The sequence below is a fragment of the Hemitrygon akajei genome, chromosome 7 (genome assembly GCF_048418815.1).
Source record: "Hemitrygon akajei chromosome 7, sHemAka1.3, whole genome shotgun sequence".
Classification (NCBI taxonomy): domain Eukaryota; kingdom Metazoa; phylum Chordata; class Chondrichthyes; order Myliobatiformes; family Dasyatidae; genus Hemitrygon; species Hemitrygon akajei.
This window is the reverse complement of record NC_133130.1, coordinates 109,368,190-109,395,435: the sequence shown is the minus strand read 5'-3', so window position 1 is coordinate 109,395,435 and position 27,246 is coordinate 109,368,190. Positions and strand designations below refer to the sequence as shown.

Sequence of the window (27,246 nt, the reverse complement as noted above, 5' to 3'; positions counted from 1 at the left end):
GATAGAGTTGACGTGAATAGGCTGTTTCCATTGAGAGTAGGGGAGATTCAAACGAGAGGACATGATTTGAGAGTTAGGGGGCAAAAGTTTAAGGGAAACACGAGGGGATATTTCTTTACTCAGAGAGTGATAGCTGTGTGGAATGAGCTTCCTGTAGAAGTAGTAGAGGCCAGTTCAGTTGTGTCATTTAAGGTAAAATTGGATAGGTATATGGACAGGAAAGGAGTGGAGGGTTATGGGCTGAGTGCGGGTAGGTGGGATTAGGTGAGATTAAGAGTTCGGCACGGACTAGAAGGGCTGAGATGGCCTGTTTCCGTGCTGTGATTGTTATATGGTTATATGAAGACTGGTTCTCATTTTAGTGCATCCATCAATATGCAATTTAAAATGTCACAATTCCTGAACGTACATACGACACAGATCTGCAGTGAGAGAGAATGCTGTCTGCTTGCCTGGATAGATGTAATTGCAACCGTTAAAGAAACTACACCAACCAGGGCAGGGCCGTCCCTTGATCTGCCTCTCAGCCATGATATAAAATGTGCCTCCCTCCACGCTGTAGCGGCGGTATCTGCCACTGAGAAGATGAAATGCAATAAGATGACAGCTCTTCTAAATTCTCAACCATGGGCAGAAGGCACGCTGAGACATATCGCCTTCCAGTCACAAAGATTGTGTGCTATCCTTGAAATCCTTTACTGACTTAACCCTTACAGATGTGTAAACGCATACCCCAAGGTCATTGAGGTGATCAATGTTCTGTGATGGTTACTGGGGAAAATCCTCCAAGTCAAGTCATGAGCTGCAGTTATTCACGTTGTGGGCAGTTAGTAATGAACAGTAAATCATAACTCTGTCAGTGATGCCCGTGACCAGTGTATTTGCAAAACTCCTGCCTTTGTTCTTTTAGGCTCTTGTTGCTCCTTTAATTATTGGATTGGTAAGTGCATCTATTTTCTGTTTCAACTTTCAAACAAGGATCACTAATTTTACTTTTTTTTGTATTTGTAACAGCTGGAACAACAGGAGCTATTTCCTCAAGGTCACAGTTGTGCTGTCTGTGGGAAAGTCAAGTGCAAACGACATAAGTAAGTTCATTGGGACTGAAGGACTTTTGCCTGAGGTGAAACGTGAATCTAGACAAGCTGTGAGTGCAAACTGAAGATTGGGCCCTCATGTTGTATTGCTTTGTCCAGCTTGAAGAAAGCCATTGATTTGAGGGAAAATGTGCAATGGTGGTAAATTGCCTGTCGCTTGAATGCAAAACAGTGAGTAATTCAAAGAAAGAAAAAGCTGAATGGGTATGATGCTGAGATATGCATCTTCAGTGTTGTAACCTGGGGTCTTCAGGTGTTTCGAGCCTTTCAACATCAGACACCCAACCAGGGTTGATCAGCCCTGGTCATGGGTCACACCTCTTGATCCATAACTATCTGGAAGCTCGCTCAGCAGCCTCTATGATGGTCCTGATGGCTCTTTTCTTTGCCATCCCCGTAGTCACAAAGAAACAGTAGGTTCTGCAGGACAAGCGCCCAACAAAACCTCTACATCCTACCTTGAGGCTTACATGGTGCCCTCCACCCCTGTCTCTCTGGCACTTCTTTACCACTGCTGGTATTTGGCTTTCTTAATCTGGTCTTCTTAAGGAACTGTCAATTCTACTTTGACTGCCTACTTTGAGGTTTCTGACAGAATTACCATCTCAGGCCTCACAGATGATGACATGATGAAGCTAGGGACCTTTAATCGCTTACGAAGATTAACTTTCAGTTCCCAGTCAGATGCTGTGGTAAAGAAGCCAGCTGGTTATCTGGTGCTGGGCCGAGGCTGTGGTTGGTCTCCGGCTCTCTGGATTGGCAAAGGTTAATAGCTGAGGGGATATTTCTGCCACTGCCTTCAGCACCTGGTTGTGCAGCAGAACTGTGTTGATATAAATCATTATAGTTGTTCTTTCAATGGATTGCACTCAGCCCTGCAAATAAAGTTGCCTTGCCTGCTCTTGTTTACAACAGACTATGCACCTCTGCACAGACCGAATAGATTGAAACATACAGAGGACAGATAAATTGTCAATAAAACAAGACCGTTTATAACTGTGGTGTAAGAGTCGTTTCATTGAATTGGGTCTCCAGTTTGGGAGTTGCTATGGATTGCTGTTTTCTATGATTCTGTTAAGGGCAGGGATGAAGTGCATAATTATTTCACTTTACACAGCACGCTTCAATCGTAATGCTGAATTTGCATTTGATTCCCCATGACATAATAATTATCAGTTCGAACTGTTCAGTTTCTTTTTCATTGCTCTCGCCTTCTGCATATTCTATCAAAAAAGAAGCTGCAAGAAATGTTTGTGGATAAGATACTTTCAAATATGTATTTTCTGTTAACAGGGCCACGCTGTTGTTGGAAAACTACCAACCTTGGCTGGGTTTGACAATTAGTTCAAAGGTGGATGCATCTCTATCTGAAGTAAGTTGTTTCATCTTTGCTTACATTCAACAGAATCGTTTGGGTTTTCAGATAACCACATTATGAAAACATACTCAAGTTCCTTTTATTATTTTGGTTACAATTTCATTTTCAAAGATCGCACAGCGCAAAATGAGGAACTGCTGCGTTCATGCAGAAATCTGTCTCTGGGACAACATCCCATGCTCCATTAGTCTGCAGGCCATGACACTCAGGGACTTGGGCTAGATTATTGTTACTTTTTTGAAGTTGTATGTTTTCTGCTATAATAATTACATGTGCTTCTGTGATTATTAGTGACTGTGGTTCTGTGTTTTGCACCTTGGCTCCAGAATAATGCTGTTTCATTTGGCTGTATTTATGTGTGCGTGGGCGTATGACAACTGAACTTGAACTTGATTTATTCTTGATAATGTTAGCATTTTGTCTGTTTTTGAATTTGATTACACTTGATGTATACAGAAATTTTGCAGTGGTTACTACTTACGTTGGCATCAAAGTTGTTAACAAATGCCAAAATATTCCATGGAATAAGATTTGACAGATGATTGAAGCACAAGAGAGTGAGGTGAGGAGTCGAGTCTGTTGTGACTGACTAAAACTGAGCTGCACAGAAGCTGTAATTGGGAAATATCACAGTCTTTGTTAGCACAGCAAACCTCCCACAGGGAGAGTTCAGAGAATCTCACTCTCCTACCACAACGCTTTATACTTCAACACAATGATAGCAATAAACAATTAACTAAGGTTTCACCTACTTAATTTTATCATTTTGAATATAGTTGGGTAAATTTATATACCAATATATTTACAATGGTAATGCATTCCAGCTAGCAGAATACTTTAAATATTCAATGCTGGTGTATGTCCCTAAGGCTGGACACCCAAAATATAACCCTTTTGTTTCAGTTTTGAGGGCTGGTGCCATGAAATTGTAACTAAAACAGATGGCTAGGTGACAATAGATAGGTCCTCAACTGTGGATTAAGTGGTAGGGATACATCTTTAACAATGTGGTAACATTGTCTTTCCCCAATATCGTTTCAGTGGGATAGAGAATGTCCCATCCCCACATTATAGGTTTGAGCAGCTACAAAAGTATCAGTTGGAAGTTAAATTGTGTACATGTTTTATTTCCTAAAGACTGGTTCTCATTTTAGTTTATCCATACATAATTATGATATCCGTAATGTCATGACTCCAGAATAGAGTCAACATTGCATTCTGTCCAAGGTTAGTCAGCCACAGTCTTTATGGAATGGGAGAAGGGGAAGCGATAAGGGAGGCATTTCACTCAGTCGGTATTAAAACATCTGTGTCATAATAATGTTGTAATTTGAATGGTGTTGTATGTTAAATTTAATATTAACAAACATTACATCCTATCTATGTTTAGATTATAATAATTCACAAATTCATGCATTAGCTGCTTAATAGCAAATTATAATCACCTCACCCTCATCAGTACCTTCCACTTTCATTAACTCGTCCTCACCCCAGTTCCTGGCCCACCACTCATCATCAATTAATGGCTGTATTAGGGATCAGCCTGCCCGTTGGAAAAGCAGTACTGCCCTTCTGGCCCCCTCCCTCTTGGCTGCCTGGATCTACTCAGGCCTCCAAACCATCACTCCTTCAAAGCCCAAAGGTCATCAGCTGATCTGACAGTGCTCCATCCACTGTGGCCATTGGTTGATGAAGGATGCCAAGCTCAATATGGACATTTGTGTCTTTCCCATTCACACATCCTAGGGATCATTCTCAATCAGGATCAACTGAATCCTCCCTGGGAGTCACATAAGATAGAGCAGCAAAATTTGTCTACTCTGCCATTTTATCATGGCTGATCCATTTTTTTCTCTCAGCCCCAATTTTCTGCCTTTCACCTCGTATCCCTTCATTCCCTGACCAATCAAGAATCTATCAACCTCTGTCCTAAATATACATAAAGACCTGGCCTCCATAGCTGCCCATGCAACGAATTTCACAGATTCACCACTCTCTGGTTAAGAAATTCCTCCTTATCGCCGTTCTAAAAGGACGCTCCTTGATACTGAGGCTGTGCCCTTTGGTCATACACTCCTACCACAGGAATCATCCTCTCCATCAAGGCTTTTCACCATCTGTTAGGTTTCAATTAGATTACCCTTTATTCTGAATTCTGGTGAATACAGGCCCAGAGCCATTAAACACTCTTCATATGACAAACCATTTAATCCTGGAATAATTTTTGTGAACCTCCTTTGAAACTTCTCTAGTGTCAGCACAGCCTTTCTAAGATAAGGGGCCCAAAACTGCTCACAATACTCCAAGTGAGGCCTCACCAGTGCTTTATAAAGCCTCAACATTACATCCTTGCTTTTATATTCTAGTCCTCTTCAAATGAATGCCAGCATCGTATTTGCCTTCGTCACACAGAAGCAACCTGCAAATTAACCTTTAACAAATCCTGCACAAGGACTCCCAAGTCCCTTTGCACCTCAGAATTTTGTATTTCCTCTCCATTTAGAAAATAGTGAACCCTTTCATTTCTTTTACCAAAGTGCATTGACATACACTTCCAAACACTATATTCCATCAGCCACTTCTTCACCCATCCTCCTAAACTGTCTTTAAGTCCTTCTGTAGTCTCTCTACTTCTTCAAAACTACCTGTCCCTCCACCGATCTTCATATTGTCTGCAAACTTTGCACCAAAGCCATCAATTTCATCATCCAAATCATTAACGTATAACGTAAAAGGAATCGGTCCCAACACAGACCCCTGTGGAACACCACTAGTCACTGGCAGCCAGCCAGAAAAGGCTCCCTTTATTCCCTCTCTTTGCCTCCTGCCATCCAGCCACTGCTTTATCCATGCTATAATCTTTCCTGTAATACCATGGGCTCGTAGCTTGCTAAGCATGTGTGGCACCTTGTTAAAGGCCATTTTAAAATCCAAGTACACAACATCAACCAATTTTTCTTATGTCTAGCTTACAAGATTTTCCCTTGAGGAAACCATTCTGACTGTGGCCTATTTTATCACGTGCCTCCAAATATCCCGAAACCACATCCTTAACAAAAGACTCCAATTTCTTCCCAACCACTGAGGTCAGACTAACTGGCCTATAGTTTTTCTTTCTTCTGCCTCTCTCCCTTCTTGAAGAGTGAATTGACATTTGCAATTTTCCAGTCATCCGGAACCATTCCAGAATCTAGTGATTCTTGAAAGTTCAATACTAATTCCTCCACAATCTCTTCAGCTGCCTCTTTCAGAACCTTGGGGTGTGTGTGCACCATCTGGTCCAAGTGATTTATCTACTTACAGAACCCAAGAACTTTCTCCCTAGAAATGGTAACTTCACACACACTTCATGATTATTGTGTGGATAGTCAGAGGCTTTTTCCCAGGGCTGAAATGGCTATCACGAGAGGGCACAGTTTTAAAGGTGCTTGGAGGTAGGTACAGAGGAGGTTTTTTACACAGAGACTGGCGAGTGCGTGGAATGGGCTGCTGACAATGGTGGTGGAGGCGGATACGATAAGGTCTTTAAGAGACTCCTGGATAGATACAGTAGATGGAACATAGAAAAATAGAGGGCTATGGGTAACCCTTGGTAATTTCTCAAGTAAGTACATGTTAGGCACAGCATTGTGGGCCGAAGGGCCTATATTGTGCTGTAGGTTTTCTATGTTTCCATGACCCTGACACCTGGAACTTCCACCATACTGCTAGTGTCTTCCACAGTGAATAATGATGCAAAATACTTATTCAGTTCATTTGCCATTTCCTTGTCCCCCATTACTACCTCTCCAGCATCATTTTTCACAGTCCGATATCCATTCGTTCCTCTCTTTTACACTTTAAGATTCTGAAGAAATGTTTGGTATCCTGTTTAATATTATTGGCTAGCTTACTTTTGTATTCCATCTTTACCTTCTTAATGACATTTTTAGTTGCCTTCTGTTGGTTTTTAAATGCTCCCCAATCCTCCCAAGTTCTCACTAATTTTTGTTCTATCATATGCCTTCTCTTTGGCTTTTTGTTGGCTTTGATTTGTTAGCCACAGTAGTGTCATCTTACCTTTAGAATACTTCTTCCTCCCTGGGATGTATATATCTGAGCCATTGCTGCTCTTCTGTCACCCCTGCCGGTGCTCTTTACCCCACTGTAATACTGAGACATCTGACCTTAGCTTATCCTTCTCAAATTTCAGGCTGAATTTGATCATATTATAATTGCCTGCCCCCAAGGGTTCTTTAACCTTAAGCTCTCTAATCAATTCCGGTTCATTGCACAACACCCAATCCAGAATAGCTGATTCCCTAGTGGTCTCAGCCACGAGCTGCTCTATTAAGCCATCTCATAGGCATTCAAGAAATTAGCCCTTTTGGAGTCCAGCAATAACCTGATTTTCCCAATTTACTTGCGTATTGAAATCTCCCATGACTATTGTAACATTGCCCCCTCTCCTGCATTTTCTATTTCCTGTTGTAACTTGTAGACTGCTACTCACTACTGTTTGGGACTCAGTAAACCGCTCCCATCAGGGTTTTTTTACCCTTGCAGTTCCTTAGCTCTATCCACAACGATTCAACAACTTCTGACCCCATGTCACCTCTTTCTAAGACAGACAGACAGACAGACATACTTTATTGATCCCGAGGGAAATTGGGTTTCTTTACAGCCGCACCAACCAAGAATAGTGAAGAAATATAGCAATATAAAACCATAAATAATTAAATAATAATAAGTTACCGTAGATGTCGGATTATAAGCCGCTACTTTTTTCCCACATTTTGAACAGCTTTGAACACTGCGGCTTTTACTACGGTGCGGCTAATGCATGATTTTTTTTCATGCTGCCAAAAACATTTTGCCTCGTAACAGTAGACCAATAAAATTGATGAGTAGTTCACAGAGGTCCAATGAAATTGTACGATAAATCAAGCGCACTTTCACAATTAAATTATTGTAAATCAGTCATTTGTACTCACCCTCATCAACATGGAAAACACTCGAAGAAAAGCATTGTGCTGCCTTTATGGCAGTTATTTAGTTTATAATATTTTCGCTTAGTAATTCATTTGTTAGTATTTTCTAGTTAAAGTTAGAAGTACTACATCCCGGGATACTATGACGTCACATCCGGTTTTGCCGCGTCTTGTGGGAAATACCGGTTTGCGATAAACGGGAAGGTGGGGGCATTAGACCCGCGCGAAACACTGCTTTTAAGTTAAAGGCGATCAATAACTTTTCCTGGTAGGCTGCAGTATATATTTTTTTACCAGTCGTTAGGAGATATTGGAATGTATACGCAACGTAATTTGTGTGTTACCGATACGTATGTATATTTAAAAGTAGCCGTGTTAGAGGCACGGTTCGAAAAAAAGCATTTGCAATATGTATTTGTTTATGTTACCATATGGATTTAATTAAAAGTTAAAAAATCCTCACGTGTAATATCTTTCTGTGTAAATATTTCATATTACAACGTGGGACACCTGCGGCCTAAAATCCGGTGCGGCTTGTACAAGTACAAAATTGATTTTCTTTCTAAAATTAGAGCCAGCGGCTTTTAATCAGGTGCGCTCTGTAGTGCGAAATCTACGGTAATCATGCAAGTGGAGATAAGTCCAGGCCCAGCCTATTGGCTCAGGGTGTCTGACACTCCGAGGGAGGAGTTGTAAAGTTTGATGGCCACAGATAGGAATGACTTCCTATGACGCTCAGTGTTACATCTCGGTGGAATGAGTCTCTGGCTGAATGTACTCCTGTGCCGAACCAGTACATTATGGAGTGGATGGGAGTCATTGTCCAAGATGGCATGCAACTTGGACAGCATCCTCTTTTCAGACACCACCGTCAGAGAGTCCAGTTCCACCCCCACAACATCACTGGCCTTACGAATGAGATTGTTGATTCTGTTGGTGTCTGCTACCCTCAGCCTGCTGCCCCAGCACACAACAGCAAACATGATAGCACTGGCCACCACAGACTCGTAGAACATCCTCAGCATCGTCCGGCAGATGTTAAAGGACCTCAGTCTCCTCAGGAAATAGAGACGGCTCTGACCCTTCTTGTAGACAGCCTCAGTGTTCTTTGACCAGTCCAGTTTATTGTCCATTCGTATCCCCAGGTATTTGTAATCCTCCACCATGTCCGCACTGACTCCTTGGATGGAAACAGGGGTCACCGGTGCCTTAGCCCTCCTCAGGTCCACCACCAGCTCCTTAGTTTTTTTCACATTAAGCTGCAGATGATTCTGCTCGCACCATGTGACAAAGTTTCCCACCATAGCCCTGTACTCAGCCTCATCTCCCTTGCTGATGTATCCAACTATGGCAGAGTCATCAGAAAACTTCTGAAGATGGCAAGACTCTGTGTTGTAGTTGAAGTCCAAGGTGTAGATGGTGAAGAGAAAGGAAGACAGGACAGTCCCCTGTGGAGCCCCAGTGCTGCTGACAACTCTGTCTGACACACAATGTTGAAAGTGCACATGCTGTGATTTCTAATGATTTGATTTCATTTTTTGCCAACAGAGCAATGCCACATTAACTGAAGGAAGCTTATCAAGGGTTTAAAGTGGGGTGAGAGAAAGGAATAACATCCAAAGTTACCTGCAAGACTTCAATAGACCAGGCCTTTAGTTCTGCTTGCCAATGACTTGTAGTCATGCTGCAAGCAGCAGTAGATTTTACTGTTCCCATAGGTTTCTTGGCATATATAAAGATGGCATTTTAATCCAGGATCCTCACTGCATATGTGTGATCTGATTGCAATTGAAGGAAGGAGGGAAGGTGGTATTACTGAGACCTGGATGTGCATCAGGTGCAAATTTGATCACTGCCTCTAGCTGCTTTAGCTTTGTTGTTATAGGGTAATATTGTAGTTACATAATATTGTCTCAACCAGAAACTGCAGGTATAAAATATATATTGTACATTGTAAACCATTAAACAATCAACACACTTCAGAGTCATTCTTTTCATAAGCAGGTACTGTCTTTTCTGACTGCACATCACTGCTATTCTTAACATCAAAACAGTATTTAGCCATGGAAGATGGCTCAATTCTCAGTGTGGCTTTCTACATGTTGTGGGTGTGTCCTGCATATTGGGGGATTTGTTGCCAGCTCCAGGACATCATTGCAGGAATTCTTCATGGGGTCTCTTGGGTCTGAGTGCAAGGCCTTACCTTCTGCCTCCACAGATTGCTTTCTTCTTGCTGCTGCCATCAGGGTGGAGGTACGGAAGCCACACCACCAGGTTCAAGAATAGTTATTACCCCTCAACTGTCAGACTCTTGAACCGGCGTGGATAACTTCACTCACCCCAACACTGAACTGATACCACGACCTATGGACACACTGTCAAGGACACTACAGCTCTTGTTTTCAGTACTTGTTTATTTATTATTGTCATTTTTTTTCTTTGTTGCATTTGCACAATTTGTTGTCTTTTGCACATTGGTTGTTTGTTCATATTATGCACTTTGTATTTGCAGTGAATGCCTGCAAGAAAATGAATCTTGGGGTAATACTTAATGATACATACTTTTTGATAATAAATTTACTTTGAATTTTGCACTTTGAGTCTTCCAGCAGTTTGATTTTGCTCCAGTCTCTTGGCTTCTTCAGCTTCCTCATCACTGGTCCGCCCTCTTGTAGCAACAGAAGTGGGGAGTTTCATGAAAGGTTTGGTTTTGTTCTCAACTTTTCAGAAAATGAGTAGACAGGAGTAAGCTGGTAAGGAGACAGTCTCATGTCAATGCCCTGCGGTTACCATTCCCGGTGGAAGAATCTAACCACTTGACATTTAGCTTGGGGAAACACAGTCTGGAGAGGATTGGTGAGGGGATTCAGTGTTCATTAGTAACCTAACTGAGTCTGCTGTGGCAGCAAGAGGAAGCCTGATACCCTCCTCAGTCTCAAAGCTTCATCAACATCAGAGAACATCCAATTCAGTGCCCTGTCCAAACATTAATTTGCTCCACCAATGGAATGACGATGGAGAGTACTGTGTGTGAAGAAGGTGTGGAGAAAGATGTGTCCGGTTTATCTTGAGCAACTGCATGACAGAGGACTCTGAACTACAGGCTGTTCCCAGGAACACACACACACACACACACAGATGAGCTTCAAGTGTTTATGACAGATCTTCAACTCTGTGAAAGACGCCTCTTGCTCTGCCCAAAACCTGGTGTTCTCCCAGCAGACTGAGATGTCCATGGAAAAAGTACTGCCAACTGGCACATTCTAGGCTGCCGGAGTATGGGCTGAGGCATGCACTGAAGCTTGGTGCAGCCACCTCAGTGCGGGAGGCCCACTGTATGGGTTCTTCCACAACTGGACACGGAGAGGGGTAGGTTGGTTGAGGAAGTCCTTCAGTTACATGTAGTAGTGTACTACCCCAGGGGGCCACATGAGTTGCAACAGTCCCGTTGGTTTTAAGGAATGTAACAGAACACTATGTAATGAATTGACTGTGAATGTAAAAATGAAAGTCAGTGTATGGTTTATTTGTATAAATAATTTTTATTATGAATAAAGTTTATTTTGACAGACTTTGTATACATATAGCGTGCACACCAACACAACCAAACACAATATTTGGGACACATTGGGACCAGTACATTTTGGGTCAATTAAGTGGGCTGCCCCAATTAGCTGAAGTTTCATGGAAATAGTTAAAAAGGTGTAAGAAAAAAGACAGACTGAGTAATAAATTATGTATTTAAATGGATAGTAGTACAAATTGGAACACTACCAGTCATCGACAGAGGAATTCACCCAGTATTTGTTGCATTGTTGTTTTCATTGAAAGTAAGGAACAAATCAGCACAGACACCGGTAATGGATTGCCTACTTACAATGCTTTGACGATTGTATCCTCCAATTCTTCATTTTGATTGTTACATTCAAGATGATTGTCAATACCTTCAAATTTTTGTAATTCCTAACTTGCTGAAGTAGTGAAATTATTTCATTTTCACTCCCAGGCGTTTCATGCATCTCCAAGCCTGAATGCTTGAAACCACAGTGAGCAAACAGTTCTGAATTGTCCTACTGCATATTTCTCACCAACCATCCATACAAAAGTCACTGGGTTTTGAACTCAAATGTACAACTGACACTATTTAAAAACTGTTCATTCTAAATACGGTGTAGTGTCCAATGACCACACAAGTGAGCATGACTGTCACTAGTTAGTACCTGTCTGGTAGCTGCCTCCTGCCCCAATTAACTGATATAATGTCTCACTAAACAAAGGGAATCCTGGCTACCTGGCTGTGTATCTATAGACTGCAATGAGAACCATCTACAAAATAACTGCGGTCAGGTTTCCCTCAGAGATGCCTTCGAAATATCTAAGTGACAAGGATATCGGAAAGCCATCTCTCGAGTTCTCTAATTGAATACTGTCTTGGGTTGGAAATACGTTGCAGTGCCTTCATTGCTGAATAGATGGTATGTTGTATCTCACCACCATCTTTCCAAGGGCATTTCTGGGTGGGTCATTCGTATTTTACTTGCCAGTGACACCCGCCTCTCATGAAGAACTGGGGGGGGTAAGTACTTTTTACATTAGGCTAGTCAGGTCATACCCAAAAGCATTTTTGAGAGGTGCAGAAGGAAATGTGTGTCTAGACAAATTGGTTTTGTACTAACCATAGAATTTTACCTTCTGCAGATTCTGGAGCTGGTGATTGAAAACTTTGTGCACCCATGGTATAGGTAAGAATCGGGTCCCTTCTTAATATCTAAAGATAAAATGTTGCAGGTGCTGGAAATCTGAGATAAGAATAGAAAATGCTGGAGATACTTTGCCAGTCAGGTAGCATCTGTGGGACGAGACAAGAGGACTCGGGTTCAAGATCTGACATTAGATGAAATTTACAATGCAAGATTTTCAAGCAGAAAAATCTGTTGGATTTTTCTGCAGATACTGTTTGATATGCTGGATATCTTCAGCAGTTTCTACTTCTATTTCATTTGTATTTTGCTTGATTTTTGAGAATAAACGGGTTCTGATTTTAATGGTTCAAATTCTATCAAGCTTTCAATTTCGGTCATGGTTCATTTTTGAAATACAGTACTGTGCAAAAGCTTTAGGCGCATATAGCTACGGCACCTAAGGCTTTTGCACAGTATTGTATTTGTCAACGTGGAGCGGAGAGCGAGTTTGTAAATCTGGCAGGAGCAAAGGATGTTGGGAATGGTGAGGGTGGGTGTGGAACAGGTGGCAGAGAAGGAGTGCCGGGGCAGGGGGTGGCGCAAGTGTAGACACACCCAGCCTTGAGACACCAGACAAGGTCATTTGATTCCAAACAACCGGTTTATTGGTCATTACAGGAAGTCTTTCTGGTGCTTCCTCTACCTTCCCCCTTCCCACTCAGTCCACAGTAGACACCCATATCAGAATCAGGTTTATCATTACTCACATGTCATGAAATTAGTTCTTTTTTTGTTGCAGCAGTATCATGCAACTCATTACTACAGTACTCTGCAATCTGTGCTAAGACTTTTGCACAGTACTGTGTATTGGGTGTTTTTGATGTTGATTGTTAATTTAGGAGCCTGATGTGTGCTAGAATTCTTTGGTGAAGGCTCAGAAATGAAGTCTGATGATGGCTAAATTGGAAAAGTCATAATTAGCTGATGTCCAGCTGACAACTTTAATTTATTATAGAATGATCTAAATGAGAAGGGATCTCAAACTTGGTTCAAGCAGATCATTTAAAGTTAACTTGGCTTATTATGTCATGTGTACGGAGGTAGAGTGAAAGACTTTTGCGTCAGTGCGTTGAGGTGGTACAAGAGAAAGCAATGACAGGATACAGAACCTTGTGTCAGAATTGCAGAGAAAATGCAGTGCAGGCAGCCGGTACGGTGTAAGGGCTGTGAACAGGTAAATTGTGAGGTTAACAATCTTATCGAACCGGTGATCCATTGGTCCTTTAAATCAGTGCAGAAAGTTAAAAAGATTTGCATTTCAAACTACATTTCCATTTTTTAGATTGCAAACGTGCAGTCAGTAATTAAACAAAGCAGTTACGTTCAGACTTCCCCTACTTGCAGGCACTACCCACTCTGCAAACTGCTTTTTGCCAAACCTCCCTTCTGGAAGGCGCTGTAGGGCTATTGAGACAAAATTAAATTTAATGCCGTTTTAGAAGTTTCTTCCCCCGGGCAGTTAATCTGCTTAACTATTCTAGTTAGCCCCCCCCCCCCCCCCAATCTATTACACTTTAAACCACTTTTTATAATGCTCTTTACATTGTAAACACATGCTGGTATTTATGCACAGTTTATTCCCTATCAGTACTTTAACCTCTCACTTTAGTTTCATACAATTCTTTATTCTTTATAATTGTTGAATGTTGTTTTATGTTGCAGTTCACACCCTGATCAACACACCATCAGCAAATTCCTAATACATGTAAATGTATATGGCAAATAAAGTTGATCCTTGGTCCTTGTGTACCCCTGTTGTGCACTTGCTTGTATGTAAACATCAGTTCATCTGGTTTGTCTCTGCAGATAGCTTATCGCTGATTCCCCACCCAGTTGATTTGTCTCCTCTGACAGACTTTGCTGGATATCACCTAAGATTAGTTTTTCTATTAATCCCAAAGAAGGAACTTTCTTGGTTTCTGACATCTTAAGACAAAAATAGATGACTGAGTATACATCATTATAGTTACATCAGGCTATAGGAGGATATCGTTAATGAAGCCAACAATCTTTCTAGTTGGTAAACAGGCACATTTCCAAGAGAGTGTTAAGGTGAGATTTCACTTTTCTCTGATGTCCATCACAAGCTGAATTTTGAATCACTTTCTTTGGAGAGCCTTGTGTTCTGTTAAGGTGAAAGGTCTCTTTTCTCTGATCTCCATCACAAGCTGAATTTTGAATCACTTTCTTTGGAGAGCCTTGTGTTCTGTTAAGGTGAAAGGTCTCTGATCTCCATCACAAGCTGAATTTTGAATCACTTTCTTTGGAGAGCCTTGTGTTCTGTTAAACATAAAGAAACACAGGAAACCTACAGCACAAAACAGGTCCTTCGGCCCACAAAGCTGTGCTGAATATGTTCTTACCTTAGAACTACCTAGGCTTACCCATAGCCCAGTTAACTTTGACTGCATGTTATAATCAGAATGTCTGAAGGGTTTCCAAGAAGAAATAAATGTTAACCAAAACAATGGCAGGAGTGGTATCCAAAAGGTGAATTGGCAAAGACTGAAACCTGCTGTGGGAATGAGCCACGTGGACTGCAGCAAGTTCACACGTATGAGTGAGCTATGCCAACCTTTTGGAAGTTTGATCCTCTGCACAGCACAGTCAGCTTAGTAGGCAGATTGTAGTAGTATGATCACTCGAGCCAGTATGATGTTCTAAGGTTGTCCATTGGTGGGTCCTCAGGCGGCTGTGGAGGCCGATCCAGGATCCAGATATTTTGGTGCAGAGTGGGCAAGAGTAAGGGGTGGCTGTGGTTAGTAGTTGTTCAGTTCCTCTTCTCACAGCTGCCACTTGTTCTCTGCTGTATAGCAGAGGTTGCTCTCGTGTAGGCACAGAACAGATTTCCTTCAGGTGTATCTACTGAGTGCAATGTATTCCTGTTTTTAAGATGTTGAATGTTGAATCTCTTCAGGCAGATTTTGATGTTATCTTTGAAGCTGACTGACCTTCCTTCAGCTGGGAGTAAAGCATCTGTGGGGGGAGACGAGAGTTGGGCATCTGAATGACACGACCGATCCGTCGGAGTTGGTGTTGCTTTATCGTGGTGGAGATGCTGTTCATGTTGGCCTCCTCCAGTACACTGGCATTAGTGTGTCTGTCCTGTAGCTGATCCTCAATAATAAGGATCTTTAGTGGAGTTGTTGTAGGGCTCTGAGGTACCTACTGTAGATGGTCCATGCTTGACGTACAAGTCCAGATAACAATTTCATTGTGAAGCATTGGAAGTGACTTGATTTTTCAAAAATCTTTTTTAAATGCTCCTGTGATATTTTTTAAATACATATGAAACTCTGTTCGATTTGTAGCCCCTTTCCTAGTTATTTATTGAGCATAGTTGCAAGGTGTGAATTATACTAGGCATTGATTCAAAGGAAAACTACAGTTCTTAATTTAAATTGCAAGCAGTCATCAGTTTTGAATTTGTAAATAAAGAGTACTCCTTCTAAAGCACCAGTAGGCGTATGAGCGTAAGAAATAGGAGCAGTAGTAGGCCATCTGGCCTGTTGAGCCTGCTCTGCCTTTCAATAAGATCATGGCTGATTTGGCCATGGAGTCATCTCCACCTACCTGCCTTTCCCCCATAACCCTTAATTCCTGTACTATGCAAGTCTTAAATATATTTACTGAGGTAGCCTCCACTGCTTCATTTGGCAAGGAATTCCACAGATTCACCACCCTCTGGGGAAAAGCATTTCCTCCTCACCTCCATCCTAAATCTACTCCCTGAATCTTGAGGCTATGTCCCCTAGTTCTATTCTCACCTACCAGTGGAAACTACTTCCCTGCCCCTATCTTATGTATCCCTTTCATAATTTTACATGTTTCTATAAGATCTCTCATTCTTCTGAATTCCAGCGAGTACAGTCCCAGGTGACTCAATCTCTCCTCATAGTCTAAGCCCCTCATCTCTGGAATCAACCTGGTGAACCTCCTCTGCACTGCCTCCAAAGCCAGTATATCCTTCCTCAAGTAAGGAGACCAGAACTGCACGCACTACTCCAGATGCGGCCTCATCAGTACCCCGTACAGTTGCAGCATGACCTCCCTGCTCTTAAATTAAATCCCTCTTGCAATGAAGGCCAACATTCAATTTGTCTTGATAGCCCACTGCACCTGCAAACCAACCTTCTGTGATTCATGCACAAGCACTCCCAAGTTCCTCTGCACAGCAGCATGCTGCAATTTTTTTTACCATTTAACTAATAATCTGCTCTTCCATCTTTCCTTCCATTGTGCCTCCTCTTGAGTATGGCTGCTCAAGAGATGTGGTTTGGAAAGTGATGTAAGTGATCAGGAGGTTCTCTTGTGCCTCAGTGAAATACAGAACAATTGTGTTATGTTAATTGGCCAGGCAACACCAACTAAGAGATTTTGCATCATTGGAACTGATATCAAGGAAGCATCCATACCGGATTGATATTGTAACTTAGTGAATCAAACATGGTCACAGGCACATTGCCCATCTATCAATAGTTTGGATATTTGTGTACTTGGAGTTAGTCTAATATTGGGTGTTTAAGTTCTCTGCCCTCAAGCTGTTAGACCATCCACTTGAATTATTTTGTCCCAACAAAGTGTCTGAACATTCAGAGGTGTCCTGCCATTTATAGTGTGTTTCCATTGTAAAGATGTAACTCCGTGGCACCATTTGTCATTCACAAAATATTGAAATAGATAACATATTGAAATGATATTGAATCACCTGATTAAAACTTTTGATTTTAAAATCCTGGTTCTATGAGTGTAGGGAGCCTCTAGTGGGAGTCTTCAGGAGAATGCCTGCTTGTATCATTTTGAATAAAGAACTTTTGTATCAGCCAGCGTCGCTATCACCAGTGACACAACTCGCTGTCACAAAATTCAGCCTAGTGGTTAGCACAATGCTGTTACAGCTCAGTTCAGAGTTCAGTTTTGGTGTCCTCTCCATGCAAGTTTGTACATTCCTTCCCATGTGGTCATTGTAAATTGTCCTGTGACTAGACTAGTGTTAAATAGGTTGGCAGTGTAACTTGAAGGCCCGGAAGGCTCTATGCTGTATCTCTAAATACAATAAAAATAAATAAACTAATGGCATCCATTATTGTATCATCTTAAGTCTTTATAATGCCCCCATCTATCTCTAAATCATTGATGTATTCTGCAAGAAGCAAAGGTTCTCTGCTTTGGCTCCTCGGGCTTCCAGTTGCGAATAAGCGTACTGACATTTAATCCTGCGACTGACCCAGTATTGGATTCATTTCACCAGTTTCTCATGGATGTCATTGAGCGATTACTCTGTTGACTAATATCTAATTCAAAGGAGCATTTGTGTTAATTGAACCCTTTTTGTTGATTTTGCAGGGACGTAACTGATGACGAAGCCTTTATTGATGAACTCAGAGTAACGTTACGCTTTTTTGCAGCTGTTTTAGTCCGGAGAACTCAGAAGGTAAGAAGGAAAACTCATGACAAAGGATAATTATTTGGGAAGTGTGTCAAAGGATAAAGGGAAACATGGATTCCTTGTGGCAGTAGAATGACACCTGGAGACTTTCTCCCACTCACTAGGCAGAAATCAAATGTGGAAAGGGTCTCCCTGACTGTAGGAATATAAAAAGCTGTGCAAGAGGAGAGTGAAAAGTGAGGTGGTGATTATGGGCCACTTGGAAACCTAATGGCAGATGGAAGAAGCTGTTCCTAAAACGCTGAGAGGATGATGATTATGATAAGCAGAACATTCTGAGCAGTTTCAATGTATGAGAAACCTAGCCCATGGCTATTGACCCAAATATCGCTATGGAATATAAAAGCTAGGTTGTAATGTTGAGGCTTTACAAGGCGCTGGTGAGGCCTCACTTGGAGTATTGTGAGCAGTTTTGGGCCCCTTATCTAAGAAAGGATGTGCTGACATTGGAGAGGGTTTGGAGGTTTATTAAAATGATTCTGGGATTGAAAGGCTTGTCATATGAGGAGCATTTGATGACTCTGGGCCTCTACTCACTGGAATTCAGTAAAATGAGGAGGGATCTTATTGAAACCAATCGAATATCGAAAGGCATCGATGGAGGATGTTTCTTGTGTTGGGGGGCATTGGACCAGAAGGCACAGCCTCAGAATAGAGGGACACCCATTTAGAATGGAGGTGAGGATTCTTTGCCGCAGGCGGCTGTGAAGATACTGCACCTGTACCTGTCTGCTGACTTCAGCTATCACCATGCTGGGGCTTTCTCAGTCACTGGAGCTGCCCACCTCTCTATTCCTGCAGTTTGTTTTGTTTGCATAATTTGTACTTTAAACTTGGAAACCAATCTCTGCGTTGACTATCTCTGTGTTCCTACAAGCCCTGCCTGGGAATGATTGATGGTTTTCATTATGGATTTTTATGTTCAACCAAACAAGGCTGTGAAGGTGTCAGGATGTATATCTCTGGTTTTTCCATCAGCAGCATCTGCTGGAGGCGCTCGTTAAGTTTTCGAATACAGCTTCTGCAGTCTGCTTTCCCTCTTGTTTTCCATCCCTGTGCTGCCCCTCAGTGGCTACTTTTTAAAAGCTATTATTAATGCTTTTTGAGATAGTGATTTAGATGCATATCATATTTTTTTTACTGAGTTAAGTATTGTATGTAAGTAGTTTTGCTACAACAAGTGTATGGGACATTGGAAAAAAAGTTGAATTTCCCCATGGGGATGAATAAAGTATCTATCTATCTATCTATCTACTTGAATCCTCACATCCAGCTCACCACCACCATTCTCAAACCCACTGTGGATGCTGAATCATTTTCCTGTTTGCCTGACCTGCATAACTGGATAAACAGACATTTCTTTTGTGTTCTCACTGACTGTAAGCAGATTGTCTGAGGCCGAAACAGACTGTTTCCTATTTAAGACCATAAGACATGGGAACAGAATCAGGCCATTCAGCCCATCGAGTCTGCTCTGCCATTCCACCATGGCTGATACCAGATCCCACTCAACGCCATACACCTGCCTTCTTGCCATAATCCCTGTATGTATGCAGCTGAATGGAGGTTCGGTCTCCTGTTCAGAGCTCCCTGAGAGCTTCTGTGTTCACGTTGTCAAAGAGTATATTTACAACAGGAAGGAGCAGCCATTCCTCCCACAGACTGCATGGCATTGTCTGACATCGAAGATAATGGAAATGGCAGAAATTTGATTGAGGAGAATTGAAATTTGCATGTTAAGCAGGCTTTTAAAGAATGAGATAGAGGTAGGAAAAAATTAAAGTCTTAAGCTAGAATTTAACATATATCTTTAAAAAGCCCACGAATTGGGAACTGAACATGAAAAGCAGACAAGCCAGTAGGAGTTAGAACTGTACCAAAAGTTGCTGCCAATCAAATAGCAAATAAAGGTTTTGAGCTAGCTCGTTTCAAGCTTCCTGTCACTCCGAAGGAGCCTAGGCTTAGAGTATTCCCTCAGCCAGTCACAATGTCTCATGTACTTGGGCAATCTGACGTTCCCGGTACAAATCCTCTTACGGTAAAAACTGAAACCTGTTAGGTTTGTCAAACAGAGTGAAGCAAAGTCTGATTGATTTTTACAGTGAATTCCGAACTGGATCATGAGCTGTACAACTTTTACCGGATCACCATGGTAACATAGCGGTTAGCCCAATGCAATTACAGCTCGGGGTGCTGGCGTTCAGAATTCAATTCCTGTTTTTAAACAGGAGTATATCCTCTCTGTGATCTCATGGGTTTCCTCCCGGTGCTCTGGTTTCTTCCCGGTTATTTGGTGAATTGATCATTGCAAGTTGTCCTGTGATTAGGCCCGGGTTAAATAGATGGGTTGCTGGGCAGTGTGGCTTGTTGTACCAGAAGGACTTGTTCTGTGTTGTATCTCTAAATAAGTAAATAAAAATAAATAACTTCAATACTATTAATGTTTGGTTAATCCAGCATTTTAAGCTGCTTAATTGATAATAAAATTCTCTTTTTGTGTTAGATTGATGTTCCAGTCCTTGTAAACCGGAAATTATTAAATGCGGCAGTGAAGCATATTGAGGTCATTTCAAAAGCAAGGCAAAAAGGTATTAAAAGTACATATATGGTCGAAAAAAGTCACTAAGTAAAAATACAGATGATAAGCGCATGCAAAAATTTACAAAGAGCACAGGAACATTATGTCCTTCCATTCTAAGGCATAATGTTCCTCTAGTCATTTCTTTTGGGAAGCTTCAAGTGAATTTTGTATAGTTCAAGCTTGCATTACACAGTCCCTGTGACCTTCCTGTGGTCTGGCATGACGTTACTGCACCTTGTTTCCTATCTCCTTTACCCTGTAGCAATCCGAACTGCTGTTTTAGTGCTGATTTGTCTATAGTTTGTAATTTGAATTAGCCATAGAGGCAGTGATTCAGCAGAGTTGAAGCTTATGAGACCAAATGAAAAATACTTGTGTCCCTTTGAAAGGTGTAAGAGTAATGGCCTGCCGTAAGTCCAGTGTAGTCACTGTTGCAGTAGAGGAAACATAACAGGCAATGAGCTCTCAAAAGCAATGACATGATGATGACAGATCTGCTGTTTAATTTATCCACATTTTTAGTAATGTGTGTATCACTGGTAGGGCAAGCAGTTATTGCTGGTCTCTAATAGGCCTGAAGTTGTAGGCTTTCTCAGCTTTCCAGAAGCCAGTTCAGTTAACTGTACTGTAGTGGGCCTGTAATCACATACAGGCCACACTAGGTAAGGACGCCAGATTTTCTTGCCTGAAGGGCATGAGTGAACCAGACATGGTGTAAGTGACAGTCAAGCAGTGTTTCATAGTTATCATAACAGACTAGCTGTTATTTTACGAAATACTCTACTTACTGAACCAGGCTTTGAACTGGAATCTTTAGACTGTTAGCCCAGACCTGTAGGAAGCCGCTTGACATTAGAGACTAGCCCAGAAAACTATTCTTTGAAATATCCGTGTCTTAGTTGTGCCTTGTTATATTACAATTTTCATCAGTATTGGGATTTCAAACATTTTTGAAAGGATAAGATTTCCAACAATTATTGGCATAGGGAATGGTTATGGATGTCTAAGCATTGCGGTTACTTATTTTTATTAATGTTTAGCTGAAGAAATAATGTGCGTTAAGTCAGCAAGAAGAAAAACCTAAGAAATTATAAAATCATGGTCAGATCTTCTGCTCTCCGTATGCAAGAATAAATTCTATTTCAAATTAATACTTCAAAGATTCAAAGTTCATTTATTATCAAAGAGCATATAAATTATACAGCCTCAAGATTTGTCTGATTACAGGCAGCCACAAAGTAAGAAAATGGAAAGAACCGAATTAATAAAAAAGATCAGCACCCAATGCACAGAGAAAGGGGAGAAACCACAAATCATTCAAACAATAGAAGTGATCACCAACATTCCAAACCAAAAACAAGTCCTTTGATCTGAACCCTGGAGAAGCCCAAGTAGGCCCAAAGTCTTGGTATTAGTGGGCACAGTGCACAGCAGCCTCAGCACCGTGGAGAGAGGAGTGAACATCGTGGGAGAGCGAGTGAAATCCACTCTTGCCTCTGATCCCAGCAACCTGTCTTTCCAGTCTATCTGGGCCAGTGTTTAAATTGTCCAAACAGCGTATGGTACCTCACACTAGGATTGGGCACTGCTACAGCTGCTTGCTCTAGGCCTAGACCACACCGCCCAGCAACTTGCTTCAGGGCCAGATTTTGCCCCCCAGCCCGAAGCCACTCTCGATTTCTCCAGACCAGCTCAGCATGCAGAGTGATCCAACTTCACACCTGGGCCAGTTGTATGGGCATCGGAACTCCTCTGCCTCAACCTCTCCCCTCCAAATGGCTCACTCCATCTGCATTGAATCTGCAGTGCACCAGCACAGTTCATCCCTCAAACTCGCTTGGCCTTCACTCGCCTCTTCATTGTTCGCAGTGATAATTTACCGCAATTTACTTCAGAAAAGGTGTTATTAGCAATGTTTTTAGTCAAATCTCTTGCCTTTTGAACTACTGGTGAGCTGTCGCACGTGTTTGGTGGTGCCACCTTAAACCAGAACTTTTAACCGGGTTCCAGCTTGAGGGTTACTTACCTTGTCTGAAAGTTAGTTCATCTAAAGTTTTCTGCCAAATGATTGTCCTCTGTGACCACATACCATTGCCCCCTTGAAATCAAAAGTAGAGTACAGCTTACCAGGGTGGAATTGTCTTTGGTTTATAAAGTCATTGATTTAAGGGCATCTCTGGAATTCTTCCACTGACCACACTGGGACTGTTCTCCACATTTCCACAGAAAGCTGCAATTAGCAAGTTTCTGGAGGAGATCCATACTAATCACGACCTTTTAATGTAGACCAAGTTTTTGAATCCACCTGTTGTGCCAGATGTATCCACTATGATCACAGCTGTAATGCCAGAACCGGGTGACGATGTTAACCTCAGGACTCCCGCGTGAAGTCTCAGTGTTAACATCACACTATTCCCAGTAGAATTCACTTGCTTCAACTCGACATGTTGTCACTAGACCTTGCTGAATAGGTTTCAGACAGGGGAAGGCCTATGCTTGACTAGCTTTCACCATTGTGATGGAATGCAAGAATTACGACCAGGAGACCATTTGACCCCTTAAACCTATGCCATCATTCATCACAGCTGATCTTATAACCTCAAGTATCCTTTCCCTGCCCTATTCAAATAGATATAAAGGGAGAGCGTGAATTTACACAGAACCATTTTGCATTAAGAACACTATACGTTTTCTGATAAAAATCCCACAAAAAGTAGTGGATACAGCCCAGTAGATCACGAAGCTTTGTCACAGGAAAGCAGCATCCTTCATTGGGGACCTCCCACCACCTAGGATAAGCTCTCTTCTCGCTGCTGCCATCAGGAAGGAGGTACAGGAGCCTCAAGACTCTCACTGCCAGGTTCAGGAACAGTCACTACCCCTCAAACATCAGGCTCTTGAACAACTTGCCCCATCACTGAAATGTCCCCACAACGTATGGACTCACTCTAAAGGACTCTTCATCTCCTGTTCTCTGCACATTGCTTATTTATTTATTATTATTTTTGTATTTGCACAGTTTGCTGTCTTTTGCACACCGGTTGAATGCCCAAGTTGGTGCAGTCATTCACTGATTCTGTTAGGATTTACTGAGCATGCCTGCTTGAAAATGAATCTCAGGGTTGTATTGGTGACATGTATGCCCTTTGATAATAAATTTACTTTGACTTTCATTTGAAGTATATTCACTGTTACATCAGCACAAGGTTTTTCCCAAAACCATTGTCTCTGCAGTTATTAGTTGAACAGCTCTTTCAGCTGTGGTGTGGTGTGTACTCCTATTGCCCACACTGCATTATATAACTAGAAAAATAGTGACTAATAGACTTAGTGCCAACAGTATTGCTAAGTAGCAAAAATCCCTGGACGTGCTGTCGTTAGTGAATCAGATTTCTCATTGGCACTGGTTACTTGTAGCTGGGTGCTATAACTTACTGCAGCTGAAATGGATTGCTGAAGTTTGATTTTAGTGCATTTACAGTATTGTACTGAGTAAAAGAACACTGATGTTAATGTTTGTGTGAGGCTGTAAGTGTTCGACTAATGCGCCTTTTAAGAAACATTGAAAGGTAATGTTTCAAAGTATGTTTAAAATTGTTTGAGTATTGTTTCAAGCTGTGAGCAGTCTGCAGGATTGTTACCTGGGCTCTAGTTCTGGAACTGGACTTGCATTTTGTGTATTGATGACCAATCTGAGGTCTGTATTCTGCCTGCAGTAAAACACAGTGAATACTTACAGCAAGCTGCTTTGGAGGAGTACGGACCAGATCTGCATCTGGCTCTGAGAAGCCGTCGTGATGAACTCCAGTATCTCAGGAAGTTAACAGAACTGCTTTTTCCATATATTTTGCCACCAAAATCCACAGAATGCAGGTAATGAACACAGATTTATATTCTGCATGTTGCAAAAGGAAATCTATGTGATGGTAGCCTTTTATTTTCAGAACACCCTGTGAAAACTGAATGCTTCTGTTCCTATTCATTTCGTCTGTAGCAGCAATTCTATTTCTGCAACATTTCAGCTTTTCCTTTAAAGGATAATTAAATATTTATATTTTCAAGCATTTATAGCACAGTGCAGGCCCTTTGACCCATGATGTTGTGCCGTCCTTTTAACCTACCCTAAGATCAATCTATCCCTGCCCCCCCTTTTTCTTCTAATATCCATGTGCCTATCTACGAATTTCTGAAATGTCCCTAATGCATCGGCCTCTACCACTACCCCTGGCAGGGTGATTCTTGCACCCATCACTGTCTATTTAAAAAAAAAACTTGCCTCTAACATTCCCCTTATACTTTCCTCCAATCACCTTCAACTTGTTCCCTCAATTTTCTCTAACAACTTTTCCTTGTTTGTCATCCTAAAGTTTTGGCCACTCCTTCCCTATGTAATAAGTTGTTCCGAAAATAAGACATACCACTTTAATTTTGAAAATCTCTAAGCAAGGTGCTCCTGTGGCCTAATTTCACAGTGTGTTTTGGGAAACGTCTCTGTTAATGATTGGTATATTAGATCTGTCCTCTTCTATAATTTTCTCCATATCAATGCCATCAAAACTTTTCATAATCTTAACGATCTCTATAAGAGCACTCTTCAGCTACTGAGGGGATAAACGCAGCAGCTTTTCCAGGTGGTTGTATTATTAAACCTGACTGGCTTTCTATCTCACGTTTAACCTTTACGTACGAGGGGTGATTGATAAGTTTGTAGCCTAAGGTAGAAGGAGTCAATTTTAGAAAACCTAGCACATTTATTTTTCAACATAGTCCTCTCCTACATTTACACACTTAGACCAGCAGTCGTGGAGCATATGGATCTTGGACCTCCAGAAAGTGTCCACAGCAGGGGTGAACGATAAGTTTGTGGTCTAAGGTAGAAGGAGATGAGTTATACAGAAAGTTTGAAGTTAATAACTCATCTCCTTCTACCTTAGGCCACAAACTTATCAATCACCCCAATGAGTTATATGCTGATGAGTTATTAACTTCAAACTTTCTGCATAATCACTCAGGGAGTTGACCTGCATGTGCATGTAACGAGAGCTGTATAACTCATCTCCTGCTACCTTAGGCCACAAACTTATCAATCACCCATGCTGTGGACCTTTCTGGAGGTCCAAGATCCGTATGCTCCACGACCGCTGGACTAAGTGTGTAAATGTAGGAGGGGACTATGTTGAAAAATAAATGTGCTAGGTTTTCTAAAATTGACTCCTCCTACCTTAGGCCATGAACTTATCAATCACCCCTTAAATTGATAGCAGTAAAAACACCCTAAATGCCTTTTTTTAGCCAAAATTTGATGACTTTTCCTAAAGGACCCAAAATGTGCAAAAATGAAAATATTTAAAAATTTTATACTTTGCTACAGCTGCTACAAATTTTTGTACATTGAGGCTGTTCCGGGTCAAATTTGACCCGTATCTATTGAAATGGATTTTACATCTCTGAAACATTAATTAAGGATTAATCACACATTTATTAATGTCAGATAGGCTATTTACACATTCTAAATAGATCTGTGGTTCAAAATTTGGTATAGACACTTGTTATGAGGGGATTTTTGGGCTGGGTCAAAATTGACCCGGACCATTCTGTGAAGGTATAGAATATGAGCAGTATGTAAGGGTTAAAGTCATCGCTTTTGAGTTCCTTCATGACATACTTATTGTCAGCTCACTCCATTTCTGCAGAGCCCAGACATTCTGCACTGTGGTTCTGAGTTCTCCCACCTTCACACAGTTACCATTCTTCAATTGCCTCTGAAATTCCTTCCCTAACACCCCTCCCTCATCTCTCTATCACCCCTGAGATTCTCATTCAACTCACTTTTGCTGTTAACCTCCAAACCCTACTTGTTATAGAATTAAAATAATATACACGATGTAAATTTCTGGGGGAAGGCCTGTGGGAGTAGTGCAGTAATCGTTTATGTTCACTGTCATCTACTTCATTTTTGGAATTGCTTCTCTGGGTTTGCTCTTTTGAGAATGTGATGGTGAATGAGAATCTGACATTGGAAACTAAATCATCTGTTACCTTTTCATTAATAATTCTTGGGAATGTGTTGGAGTATGTCACTATAAATAAGGAACAACAGCTAATGGAAAAAGAAATAGGATGTTTATACACATTAACAGCGATCTTTCAGATGCATGTTCTACGTGGTTTAAGGAAATTTAAAACAGAATGTTCTGCAAGTGCATTACTGTTTCTTATCTAGATCCTTAACCCTGTTGATCCAAGAAATTCTGGCTGGGTCAGTGTTCCTTCCTTCCCTAGACTTCTTAGCTGATCCGGTAAGTAAGCGATTTACAGTACCTTTACCAAACAAATACATAAACATGCATACACAACTTATTCAAACCATTGAGTTTGTATGATGGGACAGGACTTGATCTCTCTAGCTCAGAAATATTGCCTGTATATGCATTCCCCATATGTGGACCAGGGTGGAAATATCCTGTACTCTAGCAAAGTGGTCAGGATCATAAACACCTGGGATTGTCAGTAAGATTGGGAATTCATTGGCAGAGTTCAGATCTGACATCTGGCAGTTCACTTTTGGCTTGCTGAATATGGCCTAGTGTCATCATTTCGCCAGTACTGGCTGGCCAGCCAGGTCGGAGTGTGGCTTGCAAACGGAACGTAAAGTCAGAGTCTGTTGTTATCTGCAAAGGGCATCACGGTAGTGCGATACTGTTGCAGCTCAGGGCAGCGGAGCTCAGTTCAGGCATCCTCTGTAAGGGGTTTGTACGTCCTCCCCATGAAGTGTGGGTTTCCTCCGGGTGCTCTGGTTTCCTCCCACAGTCTGGTGACATGGTTAATGGGTCATTGTAAATAGTTCTGTAATGAGGGCAGGGTTAAATGGGTGGGTTGCTGGAAGGTGTGGCTCGTTGAGCAGAAAGGCCTGTTCCGTGCTATATTTCTAAGTAAGTAAAAAAAAATAAGCAAATAACTTCCTTGCAGCAGCATCATAGGCATGTAGCATCAGATAAGCAGCAATCGCAACAAAACTAAATGATTCAC

General features: G+C 41.5%; 1 protein-coding gene across 9 annotated transcripts in view; it reads left to right on the top strand.

Moving 5' to 3' along the window:
- snx14 (sorting nexin 14) overlaps positions 1-27,246 on the top strand; it is a 143,110-nt gene that overhangs the window by 16,217 nt on the left and 99,647 nt on the right. For all 9 annotated transcript variants that reach the window (XR_012099682.1, XM_073051693.1, XM_073051698.1 and 6 more), the window contains exons 3-9: positions 1,015-1,088; positions 2,391-2,469; positions 12,144-12,187; positions 17,534-17,621; positions 20,140-20,224; positions 23,934-24,090; positions 26,441-26,516. Coding sequence is in view for 8 of the 9 variants with exons in the window: in XM_073051693.1 (XP_072907794.1) it covers positions 1,015-1,088; positions 2,391-2,469; positions 12,144-12,187; positions 17,534-17,621; positions 20,140-20,224; positions 23,934-24,090; positions 26,441-26,516 (603 nt within the window). In the remaining variant the exon portion in view is untranslated. The remainder of the gene's footprint in view (positions 1-1,014; positions 1,089-2,390; positions 2,470-12,143; positions 12,188-17,533; positions 17,622-20,139; positions 20,225-23,933; positions 24,091-26,440; positions 26,517-27,246) is intronic.